The sequence below is a fragment of the Bombina bombina genome, chromosome 4, assembly GCF_027579735.1.
Source record: "Bombina bombina isolate aBomBom1 chromosome 4, aBomBom1.pri, whole genome shotgun sequence".
Taxonomy (NCBI): Eukaryota; Metazoa; Chordata; class Amphibia; order Anura; family Bombinatoridae; genus Bombina; species Bombina bombina.
The window spans coordinates 636,199,192-636,220,559 of NC_069502.1; the positions used below are offsets into that span (position 1 = coordinate 636,199,192).

At 38.6% G+C, this 21,368-nt stretch overlaps 1 protein-coding gene across 1 annotated transcript in view; it reads right to left on the reverse strand.

The window, feature by feature from the left end:
* The window catches only part of ECT2L (epithelial cell transforming 2 like), a 140,311-nt gene that overhangs the window by 68,581 nt on the left and 50,362 nt on the right, over positions 1–21,368 (reverse strand). Inside the window, exons 7-10 of the mRNA XM_053712129.1 lie at positions 11,834–11,972; positions 11,586–11,754; positions 4,923–5,051; positions 4,604–4,696 (exon numbers count right to left, since the gene is read on the reverse strand). Of these exons, the coding sequence (XP_053568104.1) occupies positions 4,604–4,696; positions 4,923–5,051; positions 11,586–11,754; positions 11,834–11,972 (530 nt within the window). The remainder of the gene's footprint in view (positions 1–4,603; positions 4,697–4,922; positions 5,052–11,585; positions 11,755–11,833; positions 11,973–21,368) is intronic.

Consider the following 21,368-nt stretch of genomic DNA (forward strand, 5'->3'; position numbering starts at 1 on the left):
CTTTTTTGGGAACCACAAACAGATTTGAGTAAAACCCTTGTCCCTGTTCCGACCGTGGAACTGGATGGATTACTCCCATTAACAAAAGCTCTTGTACGCAGCGTAGAAACGCCTCTTTCTTTGTTTGGTTTGTTGACAACCTTGACAGATGAAATCTCTCTCTTGGAGGAGAGTATTTGAAGTCCAGAAGGTATCCCTGAGATATTATCTCTAGCGCCCAGGGATCCTGGACATCTCTTGCCCAAGCCTGGGCGAAGAGAGAAAGTCTGCCCCCCACTAGATCCGATCCCGGATCGGGGGCCCTCAATTCATGCTGTTTTAGGGGCAGCAGCAGGTTTCCTGGCCTGCTTGCCCTTGTTCCAAGACTGGTTAGGTCTCCAGCCTTGTCTGTAGCGAGCAACAGATCCTTCTTGTTTTGGAGCAGGGGAAGTTGATGCTGCTCCTGCTTTGAAATTCCAAAAGGAACGAAAATTAGACTGTCTAGCCTTAGGTTTGGCTCTGTCTTGAGGCAGGGCGTGGCCTTTACCTCCTGTAATGTCAGCGATAATTTCTTTCAAACCGGGCCCAAATAAGGTCTGCCCTTTGAAAGGTATATTAAGTAATTTGGACTTAGAAGTAACATCAGCTGACCAGGATTTTAGCCACAGTGCTCTGCGCGCCTGAATGGCGAATCCGGAATTCTTAGCCGTAAGTTTAGTTAAATGTACTACGGCCTCCGAAATGAATGAATTAGCTAGCTTAAGGATTCTAAGCTTGTCCGTAATGTCGTCCAGAGTAGCTGAACTAATGGTCTCTTCCAGAGACTCAAACCAGAATGCCGCCGCAGCCGTGACCGGCGCAATGCATGCAAGGGGTTGCAATATAAAACCTTGTTGAACAAACATTTTCTTAAGGTAACCCTCTAACTTTTTATCCATTGGATCTGAAAAGGCACAGCTATCCTCCACCGGGATAGTGGTACGCTTAGCTAAAGTAGAAACTGCTCCCTCCACCTTAGGGACCGTTTGCCATAAGTCCCGTGTGGTGGTGTCTATTGGAAACATCTTTCTAAATATCGGAGGGGGTGAGAACGGCACACCGGGTCTATCCCACTCCTTAGTAATAATTTCAGTTAGTCTCTTAGGTATAGGAAAAACGTCAGTTCTCGTTGGTACAGCAAAATATTTATCCAACCTACACATTTTCTCTGGTATTGCAACTGTGTTACAATCATTCAGAGCCGCTAACACCTCCCCTAGTAATACACGGAGGTTTTCCAGCTTAAATTTAAAATTTAAAATATCTGAATCCAATCTGTTTGGATCAGAACCGTCAGCCGCAGAATGAAGCTCTCCGTCCTCATGTTCTGCAAGTTGTGACGCAGTATCTGACATGGCCCTAGCATTATCAGCGCACTCTGTTCTCACCCCAGAGTGATCACGCTTGCCTCTTAGTTCTGGTAATTTAGCCAAAACTTCAGTCATAACAGTAGCCATATCTTGTAATGTTATTTGTAATGGCCGCCCAGATGTACTGGGCGCCACAATATCGCGCACCTCCCGAGCGGGAGATGCAGGTACTGACACGTGAGGCGAGTTAGTCGGCATAACTCTCCCCTCGCTGTTTGGTGAAATGTGTTCAATTTGTACAGATTGACTTTTATTTAAAGTAGCATCAATACAGTTAGTACATAAATTTCTATTGGGCTCCACTTTGGCATTAGCACAAATAGCACAGCTATCTTCCTCTGAATCAGACATGTTTAACACACTAGCAACTAAACTTGCAACTTGGAAATACTATTCAAGTAAAATACTATGAAAACGTACTGTGCCTATAAGAAGCACAGAAAGATTTATGACAGTTGAAATTAATAAACTGAAAAGGTTATAGCATCAATCTCTGTAAAAAACACAATTTTAGCAAAGGTTTGTTCCCATTAGCAAAGGATAACTAACCCTGATAGCAGAAAAAAAGTTAAAGAATAAACGTTTTTTATCACAGTCAACTACAATCTCACAGCTCTGCTGTGAATGATTACCTCCCTCAAAACAAGTTTTGAAGACCCCTGAGTTCTGTAGAGATGAACCGGATCATGCAGGAAATACAATGAGCTTCTGACTGAATTTTTTGATGCGTAGCAAAAGCGCCAAAAAAGGCCCCTCCCCCTCACACACAACAGTGAGAGAGATCAGTAAACTGTCAGAATTAGATCAAGCAACTGCCAAGTGGAAAAATAGTGCCCAAACATTTTATTCACCCAGTACCTCAGAAAATGAAAACGATTTTACATTCCAGCAAAAACGTTTAACATAAATTAAGAGTTATTAAAAAGCCTGTTGCTAGTCCCTGCAAAATAGGCTAAAGTCTTATGTACACAGTGTAATTCCAGTGAAGTACCATTCCCCAGAATACTGAAGTGTAAAATATACATACATGACATTATATCGGTATGGCAGGATTTTCTCATCAATTCCATTGTCAGAAAATAAAAGCTGCTACATACCTCTTTGCAGATTAATCTGCCCGCTGTCCCCTGATCTGAAGTTTACCTCTCCTCAGATGGCCGAGAAACAGCAATATGATCTTAACTACTCCGGCTAAAATCATAGTAAAAACTCTGGTAGATTCTTCTTCAAATTCTACCAGAGAAGGAATAACACACTCCGGTGCTATTATAAAATAACAAACTTTTGATTGAAGGTATAAAACTAAATATAATCACCATAGTCCTCTCACACATCCTATCTAGTCGTTGGGTGCAAGAGAATGACTGGGAGTGACGTAGAGGGGAGGAGCTATATGGCAGCTCTGCTGGGTGAATCCTCTTGCACTTCCTGTTGGGGAGGAGTAATATCCCAGAAGTAATGATGACCCGTGGACTGATCACACTTAACAGAAGAAAATGTAATGTGTTTATCCCCAATGGCTTAGTATTTTCTGGAAACTGCTGCTAATATGCATTATTGTTAAAAAAATATATATATTATAAAAACTTGCAAATCCTGGGACCAGACAGACAAGTGGACTTGGTGTCATTTGCTTTAATAACCAGATTTAGGAGACCCCTGGCTGATCTGTAATGATGGTCCCATTGCTGCTCTGCGGTTTAATAATTACTACTTTCAGCCCTTCCACTCATTCATTTGTACAAGTTTTTGTGAAATATAGATATCATTTAACCGTTAATTGAATTTACTAATTTCTATGTTATACAAATGAATGTGAATATTGCATCATAGTGTTTTTGATACGCTATATGGATGGTTTAAGATGCTGAACACTAATGGCATCACCAGGAGGGCTACTAGGGGATAATGCTCAGAAAAAGGAAAAGGAGCAGAGAAAACTTAAAATGAGGATTATAATATTTAAATTCTATCCATTAAATTATTCTGTACTTAGAATTTACCAGGAAATAGTTTGCACAAGCATATGTGACTAATGCACTAATATGACATCTGTCTTTCAAAAAAAATGGAAGTCCTTTCACTTCCGAAATAAAAGTATAAGCTTCAAATCCCTTTTCACTAGTTATCACATTGTTAACATCAAACAAACGTTTGTGACAACAGACCCCTTCTTACTGATCTGCTTGTTAAGTGGTAGTTGAAAATGTTTGGCCAATGGTGTTGCTATAACAGACTGACCATCCTACAAAACAGTGATGGCCAACTTCCTAACACATGGGGGCCGCATCAGTATTTTAGAAAATGTAAGGGCTGCAGATCAATATTGTAGAAGCCTCAAGGGTCGCATATAAACTAATGGCTACACACAAATAATAATATATTTTCTAAAAATGTCCAATGTCGCAGGGCCTGATTTATGTAAGGTTGCAGGGTATCCTCTATCTGCTGTTCTCCCCTCTAGAGAGCTTTTTTGAGTTGTGACCATTTTGCCCACCACCAGAATTCCCAAGGCAAATATTTTTATTATTGTCTTTTCCTGGGGCCACAAAAACAAGGCAACATTTTTTTGTTTATTTTTCCGCTAAGGGGCCGCACAAACCAATGCAGAGGGCCGTATGTGGCCCATGTACTGCCAGTTGGTCACCCCTGCTTTAAAACATTTATTTAGCTCCACTAACCTACTCACTTTTAACTCCTTGTCTACCAGACAGGTCTGTAGCACACTTAAATCTCTTTGGTAGTTGATTTTAATTCTGTAGATTTCAGTAAAACCTTATTCACAGTAAACAAATTCATATTAAACACCTTACCTGTTACAGATCCCTTCCGCAAACTTAGATAAAAAAATAACTAACCATTAGAATACACACTATTATGTTAGATCTATATTTTTGTTTTTTTCCAATTAAAGTAAATAAATGTGATTCAGACATTTCATTAGTTGTGTTATTCTTTGTTTGAATGCATTAAGGTTTATGTAACGGTTTCACACAGTTCTATACAAATAGTGAATCATATTTTATAAGTGTTCAAAACCTAGTTCAAAACCCAAAATAGTACCTTCTAGTGCCCTGGTTTTCCCCAACAGTCCAGGTTTTCTGGATAACCTTAGATAAGAGCAGGAAAAATATCTAGGTTTGCTAATCAAATGATTCAGCTGTGCTCCAGGACAGGTTTGAAAACCAGTGCTCTAGTAAAATGAAAACACTTACTGTGCTGATAGGATCCTGCTGATATTGCTGTTGGAGAACAAATGTGTAAACCAGTCATCTGAGATATAATGTTAAGTATTTCCATTCCAGACTCTACAGAAAACAATATATATATATTAGAGGTTTTCACTGTTAGAAGTAGATGGATGTGCTGCAATTATCTACTGTTTTTAACTATATGAACTTCGTTTAAATGAAATTTGGAACAAGGCTATAAACTGCTTGAGCGATCTATACTATGATTTTTGATAATGCTTATATTGTATTTAGATTTTTTAATAGCCTTCAGTGCTTAAAGAGCACTAAGCTTAAGTCTTACCTGTTGCAGCCAGAGGAGCAAATAGGTCAATATGGCCACCTTCTTTTTCCGAAATGACACAACTTCCCAGTTTTTCCCAAAAATTTCTAATCTCTGGGGTCAAGACATTCTGCGAGTTAATACTGCAACCTGCGGAAATAAAGGTTAAATAAAATATGTTTAATTACAAATTTGTTCCTTAAAAAAATTATATAAAATGTAAAGTAAAGGGGGCCGATTTATCAAGGGCCGAATGGCCCCTGATGCCCCCGTTTCCAGGCGAGCCAAATGACAGTTAAGAAGCAGCGGTCTTAAGACCACTGCTCCTTAACTGGTCTGCCGCCTCTGAGGCTGCGGACATCAATCTACTTGTGCAATGGCATCAGAACTGCTTGTGCAATGGCATTTAGCAATGTCTGTCGGACATGATCCGCTGAGCGGATCATGTTGGACAGACATTTCATAAATCGTCCCTAAGGTCTTTGTAGTATAAATTAATATTTCAAATACACTCTATAGTAAATATCATTATTTTAGCAGTAAGTGAGCAGAAAGGAGCTCCTGTCCAGAAGATCATAAAACCATTTTATTATTATTATCGGTTAATTGTAGAGCATTTTGCAAAATTAGTTTTCCTAAAATGGTCCTGTCAACTAATGAGCCAAGATATGATATAAATTGCTGTATACCTGTCTTAAAGGGACATTGTACACTAATATTTTCTCACCTTTAATGTGTCCCCAATTACTATTTATATATTGGGGTGTATTAAATTGTTATAAATAGCTCTCATTTATTTTCTCATTTGAAATAGCTGATTTTGCATATTGTATCCCCCACCCATATTGAACATTTATGAACTTTACAATGTAGATAAAATAAATGTGCCAGTGGGGGGGCTACGGCAGAGAAGTAAAATCTTTGTATTCCATTGCTCTCTCTAAAGAATGGCCTTAAAGTAAACAGTTAAAAAAAAATAAAATAAAGAGGGCTTGTGTAAATAATTAGTAAAGATAATGAGGTCTGCTTTCCCTGCAACTCAACTTATTTAATTGGGTTGTGGTTTCAATTTGCAGTAAACGTAATTTCATATACAAAAGTTTACTTAAAGGTGCAATTTCCAATACATTTTAAACTCTACAACTGGTATAACAAGGCATTGTAAACACATTAAGGAGAGAACAATTTTACAGTACACTGTCCCTTTAATTTGTTTATATTGTCTCCCCCTAGGCAAACCATAACAGAAATGCGAAAGAAGGGTGGGCAAAAAATTACAACAAAAAAAAACAAACAGATATTGTAAATGAAAATATATTAAATCAATTTAGCTACCAAAAATTATTATCCAAATAAGCTTGTGCTGTTAGCAACAGATCCAAATCATAATGTGTGATGACAGTCTTCCTATCTGCTGCGTTACACAATTCAGCTGCTGAAGACAGAGATTCCCCTTAGTAGAGAAAGTCAGATCTGGCACCTTCTTCAGATGATTTTCTTAAAGGCACAGTGGGTAATGCATCTCAAAACCGCAGTCTAAACACTCCCCTTGTTATGCCCCTGAGCTATAATGAATACTGAAGTCATTTGCTGTCTTTAGATCAATATGCAGATATATCACCAGATCCACTTAATCCTTAGCATTTTCTTTAACAAATTGCTGATCTTGTCTACAAGCTGACAATAAACCGAGAGAAATGAAAATTTAGGAATAATACTGGACTAAAACTTAGATCTTAAAAGTAACCATCATGTAATATCTGGAGAAGATGATTTCTGCATATTACTTGTAAAGTAATTATGTTTCATCATCCAAGTAGCATATACATTTTATAGTATGTTGTAGAAGTAGAAATCTGCTTTTTCTTGAGCATGGTCTGAATAACTTGTGACCATTCATTATTAGATATAGTTGTAGGCAAATCCCCTAGTATATAACTTAAAAAAAAAAGTAAGTATAATGATTTGCACCTTCATTACACCTATAAACATATATAACAGGCACAACATATGTTATAGGGGGATAGTTAAAAACAAATGTATAACAAAAGGAAAATAAGTATCATCTCAATATGAGCCCATAACCAGCAGTATGAAAACGTGCAAATCATTCTATTCCACTTGTCTAGGGTCTGCAGTGGCAAACAAAAGCCTGCAAGTTGGTCACTAAGAAACAGAAGTTCCAATATTTGATGGATTATACCAGCAGATGTAGCCGCCATAAATACATTCTCAGTGACGTATGAAGATCTGCCAATCTAATGGAACTTGAAGTAGAAAAATTAGAAACATTTAACATCAGCACAATTATTTACTGAGACACGTTCTGTGGCGGATTATTCAAAAGCCTATAGCAGCTCACATTATTGCAGCCGGAAGTTCCCCATAAGCATATATTTTACTAATATAGTTATTGTTGCATCTACTTCAGGAGATGAATCAAATACCCCAGCTACTATCAGAAAAGGACTACAGCAAATATTAGCTGGAACTTGTAACTATCTTTCTAATTTAGTAAATTCTTCCTGATACATTTCTTCTAATGCTGGAAAATAACAAGACGTATCAATAATAAGGGTTTGAACTTTAAACCACTCTTTAGAAGGCAGTGAGGACTATTCATTAATTATTTTAATTCTAATATTAAGGCAGTAAAATCTTCACACTACACAATCTTCTCTGTTAGTCACAGTAGTAAGGTCTAGGTAAGATGACCTTTGCATAAGTGAAAGCACAGAAAATGACATCATCTTCATGTGCTCAGGATGGCTCCAACCACTAGACCAATAGAGAAAGAGGGGCTGAAGACCACTAGACACAAGTTACATTGCCCACCAGCAAAAGTGCCAGCCCACAGACTACAGAGGACCAAAGAATGCCTGAAAAAAGGGCCAGCACTAAGTTAATGCACTAAGCAAGTTACAAGGGGATCAGAGGAGAAAGTCTCAGTTCAGAATTTTGCGCATGTTCAGAAGTAAAAAGCGTGACTTTTATAAATTAAGGAGGAGGAAGGAGTGTGAGTCTGTCCATCCCACTTTGGGAGGGCAAAATTTATTTTCTGTTGAGTACTCGTTTGATTGAACTGCAATAAACAATTAAGTACTTTTTTTTCTAAACTAAATTTTTTTAGCCAAATTTCTATTTAGCACACTATGCTATTTTGCGACATGGAGTGCTAATTCATTTTAATTAAGCACAGAGCTCATCTGTCCACCTGTTTTCCTGTAGGGTGCACATGTAGGAAGCCATGCCCTATTGTAATGGAACCTTAAAATTTTACTAAATGGTAATTACAAACAAGCTGGCAGGCTATAACAAGCAATGTTAGCCCTCCTATCAGGCAGCAAGTGTAGAATATAGGCCTTATTTTGTCATGATAATACCAATATCACCAGAAAAAAAAAAAAAAAACAACTTTAAATAATATGCAATATTCAGTATATGATTTTCATGTAGACTGCTACGTACCTAGAAGCCTATCTATCAAAGTGTCAACCGCAAATACGCAAGAATTCTGCATCGTAATTGTTGGGAGATTGATCCGACATAGTTATCAAAGCCTACAGACCGGCAAATGTTGAAATTCGTGACTTAACATACGAACCGACGATCTCAATCCGACGCAGATCGATGCTTACGTCATTACAGATGTTCTGAATGCACATTCGTCTCTGACACTTTTTCCCAGTTATCAAACTTTTCACAGGTACGCTTGCGTCTTTTCCGACCCAGCGTACCTGGTTTTCAATCCGCCACCCTGGAGGCTGCGGATGCCATAGAAATCAATGGGAATCTGAAAGCAGCGAAAGCTTATGTTCGATGCTGCAAGACAAATAAATATAATCCATTGATTTCTATGGTAGAAAACAAGTAACATTTACACCTAACACCCTAACATAAACCCCAAGTCTAAACACCCCTTATCTGCCTCCCGACATTGCTGCAACCTAATTAAAATGTATTAACCCCTATTCTGCCGCTTCCCGCCAAATAAATAACTAAATAAACGTATTAACCCCTAAACCTCTGGCCTCCCACATCACTACCACTAACTAAACTTATTAACCCCTAAACCGTCACTAACTAAACCTATTAACCCCTAAACTGTCAGCCCCCCACATTGCCAAAAACTAAATTAAGCTATTAACCCCTAAAACTAACAACTCCCAACTTTAAATTAAAATTACAACATACCTATCTTAATATAAATTAAAACTTACCTGTAGAATTAAAATAAACTATTTTAAACTATTAATTAACCTACCCTATTATACTACAATAAAATTAAAATACCAATTAAATAACGTGGACCAAGATACTAAATAAATGTGAGAACATTTACACAATATATAAAAAAGCAGCACACATACAAAACATGACTGACTCATTTCTTAAGGTCTGGTATTACTGGATTCTTCACAGCAATAAGGATCAATAGTCCTAAATAGACTCCAGAATATATAGCAGTCCTACTCAAGAAACTATAGAGATGAGCCCATCCATGTAACCATCAAACTTAAACTCAGATTAAGGTGGGATGAATAATAACATACAGAATGTACATCAGATTAATATAAATATACTAAGAAAATAAGAAAAGCATGTAATGACAGTATTGTTTGTCCTACTTGTTTATTTTATTTTTTTAAGGAAAAAAAAATGATCTTGTTAAATTTTGATGATGTTCAGAAGTTTGCATACCTCTGTGTGAAAAGCTATATGGAACACACAACAAAAGACAGCCATACAAGGCCCGATGGGACAGAACCGAAGGACTGCAATATTTGGATTGACATTTTACCACTAAGTTTCTCTCCCAGTTAATGGACTCAGATACCATGTAAAAGTGTGTGATGGTAGTTTAACATATCAGAAGTCATGCTCATGGACTGATAGAAATACAGAGAGTGCAGATTTATTAGGCAAGTTGTATTTTTGAGGATTAATTTTATTATTGAACAACAACCATGTTCTCAATGAACCCAAAAAACTCATTAATATCAAAGCTGAATAGTTTTGGAAGTAGTTTTTAGTTTGTTTTTTGTTATAGCTATTTTAGGGGGATATCTGTGTGTGCAGGTGACTATTACTGTGCATAATTATTAGGCAACTTAACAAAAAACAAATATATACCCATTTCAATTATTTATTTTTACCAGTGAAACCAATATAACATCTCAACATTCACAAATATACATTTCTGACATTCAAAAACAAAACAAAAACAAATCAGTGACCAATATAGCCACCTTTCTTTGCAAGGACACTCAAAAGCCTGCCATCCATGGATTCTGTCAGTGTTTTGATCTGTTCACCATCAACATTGCGTGCAGCAGCAACCACAGCCTCCCAGACACTGTTCAGAGAGGTGTACTGTTTTCCCTCCTTGTAAATCTCACATTTGATGATGGACCACAGGTTCTCAATGGGGTTCAGATCAGGTGAACAAGGAGGCCATGTCATTAGATTTTCTTCTTTTATACCCTTTATTGCCAGCCACGCTGTGGAGTACTTAGACGCGTGTGATGGAGCATTGTCCTTCATGAAAATCATGTTTTTCTTGAAGGATGCAGACTTCTTCCTGTACCACTGCTTGAAGAAGGTGTCTTCCAGAAACTGGCAGTAGGACTGGGAGTTGAGCTTGACTCCATCCTCAACCCGAAAAGGCCCCACAAGCTCATCTTTCATGATACCAGCCCAAACCAGTACTCCACCTCCACCTTGCTGGCGTCTGAGTCGGACTGGAGCTCTCTGCCCTTTACCAATCCAGCCACGGGCCCATCCATCTGGCCCATCAAGACTCACTCTCATTTCATCAGTCCATAAAACCTTAGAAAAATCAGTCTTGAGATATTTCTTGGCCCAGTCTTGACGTTTCAGCTTGTGTGTCTTGTTCAGTGGTGGTCGTCTTTCAGCCTTTCTTACCTTGACCATGTCTCTGAGTATTGCACACCTTGTGCTTTTGGGCACTCCAGTGATGTTGCAGCTCTGAAATATGGCCAAACTGGTGGCAAGTGGCATCTTGGCAGCTGCACGCTTGACTTTTCTCAGTTCATGGGCAGTTATTTTGCGCCTTGGTTTTTCCACACGCTTCTTGCGACCCTGTTGACTATTTTGAATGAAACGCTTGATTGTTCGATGATCACGCTTCAGAAGCTTTGCAATTTTAAGAGTGCTGCATCCCTCTGCAAGATATCTCACTATTTTTTACTTTTCTGAGTCTGTCAAGTCCTTTTTAGACCCATTTTGCCAAAGGAAAGGAAGTTGCCTAATAATTATGCACACCTGATATAGGGTGTTGATGTCATTAGACCACACCCCTTCTCATTACAGAGATGCACATCACCTAATATGCTTAATTGGTAGTAGGCTTTCGAGCCTATACAGCTTGGAGTAAGACAACATGCATAAAGAGGATGATGTGGTCAAAATACTCATTTGCCTAATAATTCTGCACTCCCTGTATAAGAAAGATATATGTATTTTATTTATGTGTTGTTCCATATTAATATTGTTTACTGGATATCATCTCTCATGATTCAATTTCTAAATATTGTCTAATAAATTTAAATATAAACATAAATATGTAAAATCTACACAAGCAACTTATAAAGTTGCTGTAGTATTTTTTTTAAACTATAGATAAAAAGTTATTTAAAAAGTAAAATTGTGATTCTGTCTTACCCTGTAACAAGTTTATATGCTGGGTGTCACTATCAGTGACAATACCAATGCTTTGTGCAGTTTGTCCAGCCAGGGTCTTTTCCACATGGAAGAGAAGACTTTCAGTTGTCAACCCATTGAAATCATATACAATGGGAATCACATTGGGTTTAACACTGTTAAGAACAACCTGCAGAAAATAAGGCGGCAAAGTCACAAAAATGAATATTTTATACATGAAAGGAAGATGGATCTCATGTGAAACATACCTCATATGCTGGTACATTTGATGAAATTAACAACAAGTGCTGCTGATTGGAGGTGCTAATACTTCCGTATCGCCTTTGGATGCTGTGACTCAGTGTGTGGGGTAAGGTTGGGTAGGAGGTAGATACAGCAACATTTTTACTGTAACAAAATGACAAATATTTATTTATAGTTACTACAGTACAACTCTAAGCTTTAGATAAAGATACGTTATAATGTTCAAGTCAGACTCTGGTTCAATCAATCACATGAATATAAAGATAAAAGCAAAAGAATATCACCATTGCTAAGATGAGACATGTCCATTAAAATATATCAAGGATTTGTTTCTGCATTATAGGAGCCTAGTTTAATTAGCAAACTATGGCCTAGATTTAGAGTTTGGCGGTAGCCGTCAAAACCAGCGTTAGAGGCTCCTAACGCTGGTTTTAGGCTACCGCCGGTATTTGGAGTCAGTCAGGAAAGGGTCTAACGCTCACTTTGCAGCCGCGACTTTTCCATACCGCAGATCCCCTTACGTCAATTGCGTATCCTATCTTTTCAATGGGATCTTTCTAACTCCGGTATTTAGAGTCGTGGCTGAAGTGAGCGTTAGAAATCTAACGACAAAACTCCAGCCGCAGAAAAAAGTTAGTAGTTAAGAGCTTTCTGGGATAACGCCGGTTTATAAAGCTCTTAACTACTGTGCTCTAAAGTACACTAACACCCATAAACTACCTATGCACCCCTAAACCGAGGTCCCCCCACATTGCTGCCACTCAAAAAAATTTAACCCCTAATCTGCCGACCGCCACCTACGTTATACTTATGTACCCCTAATCTGCTGCCCCTAACACCGCCGACCCCTATATTATATTTATTAACCCCTAACCTGCCCCCCACAACGTCGCCTCCACCTGCCTACACTTATTAACCCCTAATCTGCCGAGCGGATCTCACCGCTACTATAATAAAGTTATTAACCCCTAATCCGCCTCACTCCCGCCTCAATAACCCTATAATAAATAGTATTAACCCCTAATCTGCCCTCCCTAACATCGCCGACACCTAACTTCAATTATTAACCCCTAATCTGCCGACCGAATCTCGCCGCTACTGTAATAAATGGATTAACCCCTAAAGCTAAATCTAACCCTAACACTAACACCCCCCTAAGTTAAATATAATTTAAATCTAACGAAATAAATTAATTCTTATTAAATAAATTATTCCTATTTAAAGCTAAATACTTACCTGTAAAATAAACCCTAATATAGCTACAACATAAATTATAATTATATTATAGCTATTTTAGGATTAATATTTATTTTACAGGCAACTTTGTAATTATTTTAACCAGGTACAATAGCTATTAAATAGTTAATAACTATTTAATAGTTACCTAGTTAAAATAATTACAAACTTACCTGTAAAATAAATCCTAACCTAAGTTACAATTAAACCTAACACTACACTATCAATAAATTAATTAAATAAAATACCTACAATTACCTACAATTAAACCTAACACTACACTATCAATAAATTAATTAAATACAATACCTACAATTAAACCTAACACTACACTATCAATAAATTAAATACAATTCCTACAAATAAATACAATGAAATAAACTAACTAAAGTACAAAAAATAAAAAAGAACTAAGTTACAAAAAATAAAAAAATATTTACAAACATTAGAAAAATATTACAACAATTTTAAACTAATTACACCTACTCTAAGCCCCCTAATAAAATAACAAAGCCCCCCAAAATAAAAAAATGCCCTACCCTATTCTAAATTAAAAAAGTTCAAAGCTCTTTTACCATACCAGCCCTGAACAGGGCCCTTTGCGGGGCATGCCCCAAAGAATTCAGCTCTTTTGCATGTAAAAAAAACACATACAATACCCCCCCCAACATTACAACCCACCACCCACATACCCCTAATCTAACCCAAACCCCCCTTAAATAAACCTAACACTAAGCCCCTGAAGATCTTCCTACCTTATCTTCACCATACCAGGTTCACCGATCGGTCCTCGGAAGGCTTCATCCAAGCCTTGGAAGTGTTGATCCAAGCCCAAGCGGGGGGCTGAAGAGTGACGTCCATCCTCGGGCTGAAGTCTGGATCCAAGCGGCGACTGAAGAAATCCATCATCGGGATGAAGTCTTCTATCAAGCAGCATCTTCAATCTTCTTTCTTCCGGAGCCATCATCTTCCAGCCGACGCGGAACATCCTCTTCTCCCGACGCCTACTCGCCGAATGACTGTTCCTTTAAATGACGTCATCCATGATGGTGTCCGTCGAATTCCGATTGCCTGATAGAATCCTAATTAAGGTAGGAAAATTCTGATTGGCTGATGGAATCAGCCAATCAGATTGAGCTTGCATTCTATTGGCTGTTCCGATCAGCCAATAGAATGCGAGCTCAATCTGATTGGCTGATCAGCCATTGGCTGATAGGATTCTATCAGCCAATCGGAATTAAGGTAGGAATATTCTGATTGGCTGATCGGAACAGCCAATAGAATGCGAGCTCAATCTGATTGGCTGATTGGATCAGCCAATCGGATTGAACTTGATTCTGATTGGCTGATTCCATCAGACAATCAGAATATTCCTACCTTAATTCCGATTGGCTGATAGAATCCTATCAGCCTATCGGAATTCGAGGGACGCCATCTTGGATGACGTCATTTAAAGGAACCGTCATTCGGCGAGTAGGCGTCGGTTGAAGAGGATGTTCCGCGTCTGCTTGGAAGAAGATGGCTCCGCTCCAGAAGAAAGAAGATTGAAGATGCGGCTTGATAGAAGACTTCATCCCGATGATGGACTTCCGACTTCAGCCCGATGATGGATTTGTTCAGCCGCTGCTTGGATCCAGACTTCAGCCCGAGGATGGACGTCACTCTTCAGCCCCCCGCTTGGGCTTGGATCAACACTTCCGAGGACCGATCGGTGAACCTGGTATGGTGAAGATAAGGTAGGAAGATCTTCAGGGGCTTAGTGTTAGGTTTATTTAAGGGGGGTTTGGGTTAGATTAGGGGTATGTGGGTGGTGGGTTGTAATGTTGGGGGGGTATTGTATGTGTTTTTTTTACAGGCAAAAGAGCTGAATTCGTTGGGGCACGCCCCGCAACGGGCCCTGTTCAGGGCTGGTATGGTAAAAGAGCTTTGAACTTTTTTAATTTAGAATAGGGTAGGGCATTTTTTTATTTGGGGGGGGGGGGGGCTTTGTTATTTTATTAGGGGGCTTAGAGTAGGTGTAATTAGTTTAAAATTGTTGTAATATTTTTCTAATGTTTGTAAATATTTTTTTATTTTTTGTAACTTAGTTCTTTTTTATTTTTTGTACTTTAGTTAGTTTATTTCATTGTATTTATTTGTAGATATTTTATTTAAATAATTTATTGATAGTGTAGTGTTGGGTTTAATTGTAGATAATTGTAGATATTGTATTTAAATAATTTATTGATAGTGTAGTGTTAGGTTTAATTGTAGATAATTGTTGGTATTTTATTTAATTAATTTATTGATAGTGTAGTGTTAGGTTTAATTGTAACTTAGGTTAGGATTTATTTTACAGGTAATTTTGTAATTATTTTAACTATTTTAGCTATTAAATAGTTCTTAACTATTTAATAGCTATTGTACCTGGTTAAAATAAATACAAAGTTGCCTATACTTATAATTTATGTTGTAGCTATATTAGGGTTTATTTTACATGTAAGTATTTAGATTTAAATAGGAATAATTTATTTAATAAGAGTTAATTTATTTCGTTAGAATAAAATTATATTTAACTTAGGGGGTTGTTAGGGTTAGGGTTAAAATTAGCTTTAGGGGTTAAAAAATTTATTAGAGTAGCGGTGAGCTCCGATCGGCAGATTAGGGGTTAATACTTGAAGTTAGGTGTTGGCGATGTTAGGGAGGGCAGATTAGGGGTTAATACTATTTATTATAGGGTTATTGAGGCGGGAGTGAGGCGGATTAGGGGTTAATAAGTGTAGGCAGGTGGAGGCGACATTGTGGGGGGCAGATTAGGGGTTAATAAATATAATATAGGGGTCAGCAGTGTTAGGGGCAGCAGATTAGGGGTACATAGGGATAATGTAAGTAGCGGCGGTTTACGGAGCGGCAGATTAGGGGTTAAAAAAAAATATGCAGGTGTCAGCGATAGCGGGGGCGGCAGAATAGGGGTTAATAAGTGTAAGGTTAGGGGTGTTTAGACTCGGGGTACATGTTAAGAGTGTTAGGTGCAGACGTAGGAAGTGTTTCCCCATAGCAAACAATGGGGCTGCGTTAGGAGCTGAACGCGGCTTTTTTGCAGGTGTTAGGTTTTTTTTTCAGCTCAAACAGCCCCATTGTTTTCTATGGGGGAATCGTGCACAAGCACGTTTTTGAAGCTGGCCGCGTCCGTAAGCACCGCTGGTATCGAGAGTTGAAGTTGCGTTAAATATGCTATACGCTCCTTTTTTGGAGCCTAACGCAGCCATTCTGTGAACTCTAAATACCAGCGGTATTTAAAAGGTGCGGCCAGAAAAAAGCACGCATAGCTAACGCACCCCTTTGGCCGCAGAACTCTAAATCTAGGCGTATTATCTCAATTGTGCTGCTGAATTGTGCTAATTTTTCAGAATATTCATTACAAATGATGAGTCCGAAATTAATAATTTGCTTAGCAGAGCAAATTTTTATTTAGCACACCCTATATATAAAATAGATTGTGCAGCCGCACTCAACAGTGCTCATATTACAAGTTGTGAGTTATGTGTTAAAGTGACATAAAACATGTTGAGATATGTGCATATCCCAAAAGGGCTAATTAAGTAAAGATTGTTTGCATAAAAGTTTGTTTGCTCCACCCCCTCTTATCAGTGTTTAGACACAGGCATTGTATTTCAACTGAGTTCACAGCTTCTAGGCATGCTCCAGCAGATAATGCCTATGCACTTTTGTATTCTACCAAAACAAGAATAGATATAGATACAGTTATAGAAGGAAATGTGTGTGGGGAGATAGAATTTTACAATCCTGAAACTTAAATGAAAGGGTTAATAGCGAGACACTGCAGTATAAATTTGCAGGTAAAGTAATTAAAGTACATTTTATTATATTTTGTCTCTATCCCAACTTGTTTTATGTCCCTTTGAGTGCGAGCACAACATATAACAGTTCTAAAAAAGTTAGCATAACTGAAGACCTAAAGTAAAATGTTAGATATAAAATAAAAGTACATTAAACACATGTAAAACATATTAAATATAAATAAAGTGATATGGTATATGACAAGGTGCTGGCTGGGAAGGGCTCAAAAGGTGTATATGATCGTGTGCACATACATATGTACTCATATATACAGTATCTCACAAAAGTGAGTACACCCCTCACATTTTTGTAAATATTTTATTAAATCTTTTCATGTGACAACACTGAAGAAATTACACTTTGCTACAATGTAAAGTAGTGAGTGTACAGCCTGTATAACAGTGTACATTTGCTGCCCCCTCAAAATAACTCAACACACAGCCATTAATATCTAAACCATTAGCAACAAAAGTGAGTACGCCCATAAGTGAAAATGTCCAAATTGGGCCCAAAGTGTCAATATTTTGTGTGGCCACCATTATTTCCCAGCACTGCCTTAACCCTCGTGGGCATGGAGTTCACCAGAGCTTCACAGGTTGTCACTGGAGTCCTCTTCCACTCTTCCATGACAACATCACAGAGCTGGTGGATGTTAGAGACCTTGTGTTCCCCCGCCTTCTATTTGAGGATGCCCCACAAATGCTTAATAGGGTTTAGGTCTGGAGACAATCTTGGCCAGTCCAACACCTTTACCCTCAGCTTCTTTAAAAAAGGCAGTGGTTGTCTTGGAGGTGTGTTTGGGGTCTTTATCATATTGGAATACTGCCCTGCTGCCCAGTCTCTGAAGGGAGGGGATCAGGATCTGCTTCAGTATATCACAGTATATGTTAGCAATAATGGTTCCCTCAATGAACTGTAGCTCCACAGTGCCGGCAGCACTCATGTCGGTCCAAGCCATGACACTCCCACCACCATGCTTGACAGGCAAGACACAATTGTCTTTGTACTCCTCACCTGGTTGCCACCACACATGCTTGACAACATCTGTAATTGGACCACAGGACATGGTTCCAGTAATCCATGCCCTTAGTCTGCTTGTCTAAAGCAAACTGGGGGCTTTCTTGTGCATCATCTTTAGAAGAGGCTTCCTTCTGGGATGACAGCAATGCAGGACAATTTGCAAACAGCCATGCAGACCAATTTGTGCAGTATATGGTCTGAGCACTGACAGGCTGACCCCCCACCCCTTCAACCTCTGCAGCAATGCTGGTAGCACTCATACGTCTATTTCCAAAAGACAACCTCTGGATAGGATGCGGAGCATGTGCACTCAACTTCTTTGGTCAACCATGGCGAGGCCTGTTCTGAGTGGAACCTGTCCTGTGAAACCGATGTATGGTCTTGCCCACCGTGCTGCAGCTCAGTTTCAGGGTCTTGGTAATCTTCTTATAGTCTAGGCCATCTTTATGTAGAGCAACAATTCTTTTTTTCACATCCTCAGAGAGTTATTTGCCATGAGGTGCTATGTTGAATTTCCAGTGACCAGTATGAGAGAGTGCGAGAGCGATAACACCAAATTTAACACACCTGCTTCCCATTCACACCTGAGATATTGTAATACTAACGAGTCACAGGACACCGGGGAGGGAAATGGCTAATTGGGCTCAATTTTGACATTTCCACTTAGGGGTGTACTCACTTTTGTTGCCAACAGTTTAGACATTAATGGCTGTGTGTTGAGTTATTTTGAGGGGTCTGCAAATTTACACTGTTATACAGGCTGTACACTCACTACTTTACACTGTAGCAAAGTGTAATTTCTTCAGTGTTGTCACATAGAAAGATATAATAAAATATTTACAAAAATGTGAGATACTATATATATATATATATATAATTATATATATATATATATATATATATATATATATATATATATATATATATATACACACACATACATATACACACACACACACACACAGTGCCCTCCGCTAATATTGACACCCTTGGTAAATATGATCAAAGAAGGCTGTGAAAAATTTTCTTTTTTGGTTAACATTTTGTTAAAAAATTATACAAAAATATTCGGCTCTCATGGATATCAAAAATCGTTGTTAAATTTGTGTGTGCCACAATTATTGGAACTCTTCTAGTCAATACTTTGCGCTACCTCCCTTTGCCAAGATAACAGCTATAAGTATTTTCCTATAATGCCTGATGGGGTTGGAGAATACATGGCAAGGGATCTGAGACTATTCCTCCATACAGAATCTCTCCAGATCCTCCAAATTTCTAAGTCAATGCTAGTGGACTCTCCTCTTCAGTTCACCCCACAGATTTTTCTATGCGGTTCAAGTCAGGCCATGGCAGGACCTTGATTTTGTGGTCAGCAAACCCTTTCTGTGTTGATTTTGAGGTATCTTTTGGATTATTGCCTTGCTGGAAGATTTAACCACGGCCCATGTAAGCTTTCTGGCAAAAGCAGCCAGGTGTTCATTTAATATCTGTTGATAGAGAACATAATGTCATGTATGCTAACAAAATGTCCAGGCCCTCTGGCAGAAAAAAACAACCCCAAAACATTAAAGAACTACCACCATATTTAACCATGGGCATGAGGTACTGTTCCATATGGCTACCTCTCTGTGTGCCCCATACCAACTTCTGGTGTTTATTGCCAAAAAGCTCTATTTTGGTTTTATCTGACCATAGAACCAGATTCCATTTGAAGTTCCAATGGTGTCTGGAAAACTGAAGACTTGATTTTTTTTTGAATGAGAGTAGAGGCTTTTCTCTTGAAACTCTTCCAAAGAACTTGTGGTGATGTAGGAGACGTTTGATTGTAGTTTGGGAGATTTTCTGACCCTAAGGGGTCGATTTATCAAGCTACGGCAGATAGGATGCACATACGCGCCCCTGTCCGCCGCAGCTTGCCCCTGGCGGGCTGAATTCTGCTGCCAGAATTCTGCATTGCACACAAGCGCTATTTGTGGCGAGGCTGATTCGCCTAAGTTATCAAGCCCTACTGACCGGCAAAAGTAGAATATAGTGACGTAAGCTTCGATCCGCCGGACTCAGTCCGACACAGATCGATGCTTATGTCACTCCAGATGTTCCGAACGCAAGTTCGGCACAATCTGACTACTTTTGGTAGTTATCAAACTACTACCAGGTACACTCGCCACTATTCCGGGCCAGCGTACCTGGAAAAATCTGATTGGCTGATGCTATTGGCTGATAGCATCAGCCAATCAGATTTTTCCTACCTTAATTCCGATTGGCTGATAGAATCCTATCAGCCAATTGGAATTCGAGGGACGCCATCTTGGATGACGTCATTTAAAGGACCAGCCATTTGTCGGGTAGTCGTCGTGGAAGAAGGATGTTCCGCGCCGGAGGTCTTGAAGATGGAGCTGTTCCTCGTCGGCTGGATGAAGATAGAAGATGCTGCTTGGATGAAGACTTCTGCCGGTCCGGATTTCCTCTTCTGCCCGGATAGGATGAAGACTTCGGCCTGGCTGGGTGAAGACGACTCAAGGTAGGGAGATCTTCAGGGGCTTAGCGTTAGATTTTTTTTAAGGGGGGTTTGGGTGGGTTAGAGTAGGGGTGTGTGGGTGGTGGGTTTTAATGTTGGGGGGGTTGTATTTTATTTTACAAGCAAAAGAGCTGATTACTTTGGGCCATGCTCCGCAAAAAGCCCTTTTAAGGGCTGGTAAAAGAGCTGATTACATTGTAATGTAGAATAGGGTAGGGACTTTTATTATTTTGTTTTTTTTATTTTATTAGGGGGCTTAGATTAGGTGTAATTAGTTTAAAATTATTGTAATATTTTTTTATTTTCTGTAATTTAGTGGTTTTTTTGTAATTTAGTTTAATTTATTTTGCAGGTAATTTTGTAATTATTTTCACTAGGTAGCTATTAAATAGTTAATAACTATTTAATAGCTATTGTACCTAGTTAAAATATATACAAAGTTGCCTGTAAAATAAAAATAAATCCTAAAATAGTTACAATGTAATTATTAGTTATATTGTAGCTATCTTAGGATTTATTTTATAGGTAAGTATTTAGTTTTAAATAGGATTAATTTAGTTAATAAGAGTAATATTATTTAGATTTATTTAATTAATATTTAAGTTAGGGGGGTGTTAGGGTTAGTGTTAGACTTAGGTTTAGGGGTTAATAATTTTATTATAGGTGGCGGCGGTGTAGAGGGGGGGCAGGATAGGGGTTAATAAATTTATTATAGGTGGCGGCGGTATAGGCGGGGCAGGATAGGGATTAATAGGCATCATGTAGGTGGCGGCGGGGTCCGGGAGCGGCGGTTTAGGGGTTAACATATTTATTATAGTTGCGGCAGGCTCCGGGAGCGGCGGTTTAGGGGTTAACATTTATTATAGTTGTGGCGGGGTCCGGCGGTTTAGGGGGTCACATATTTATTATAGTTGCGGCGGGGTCCG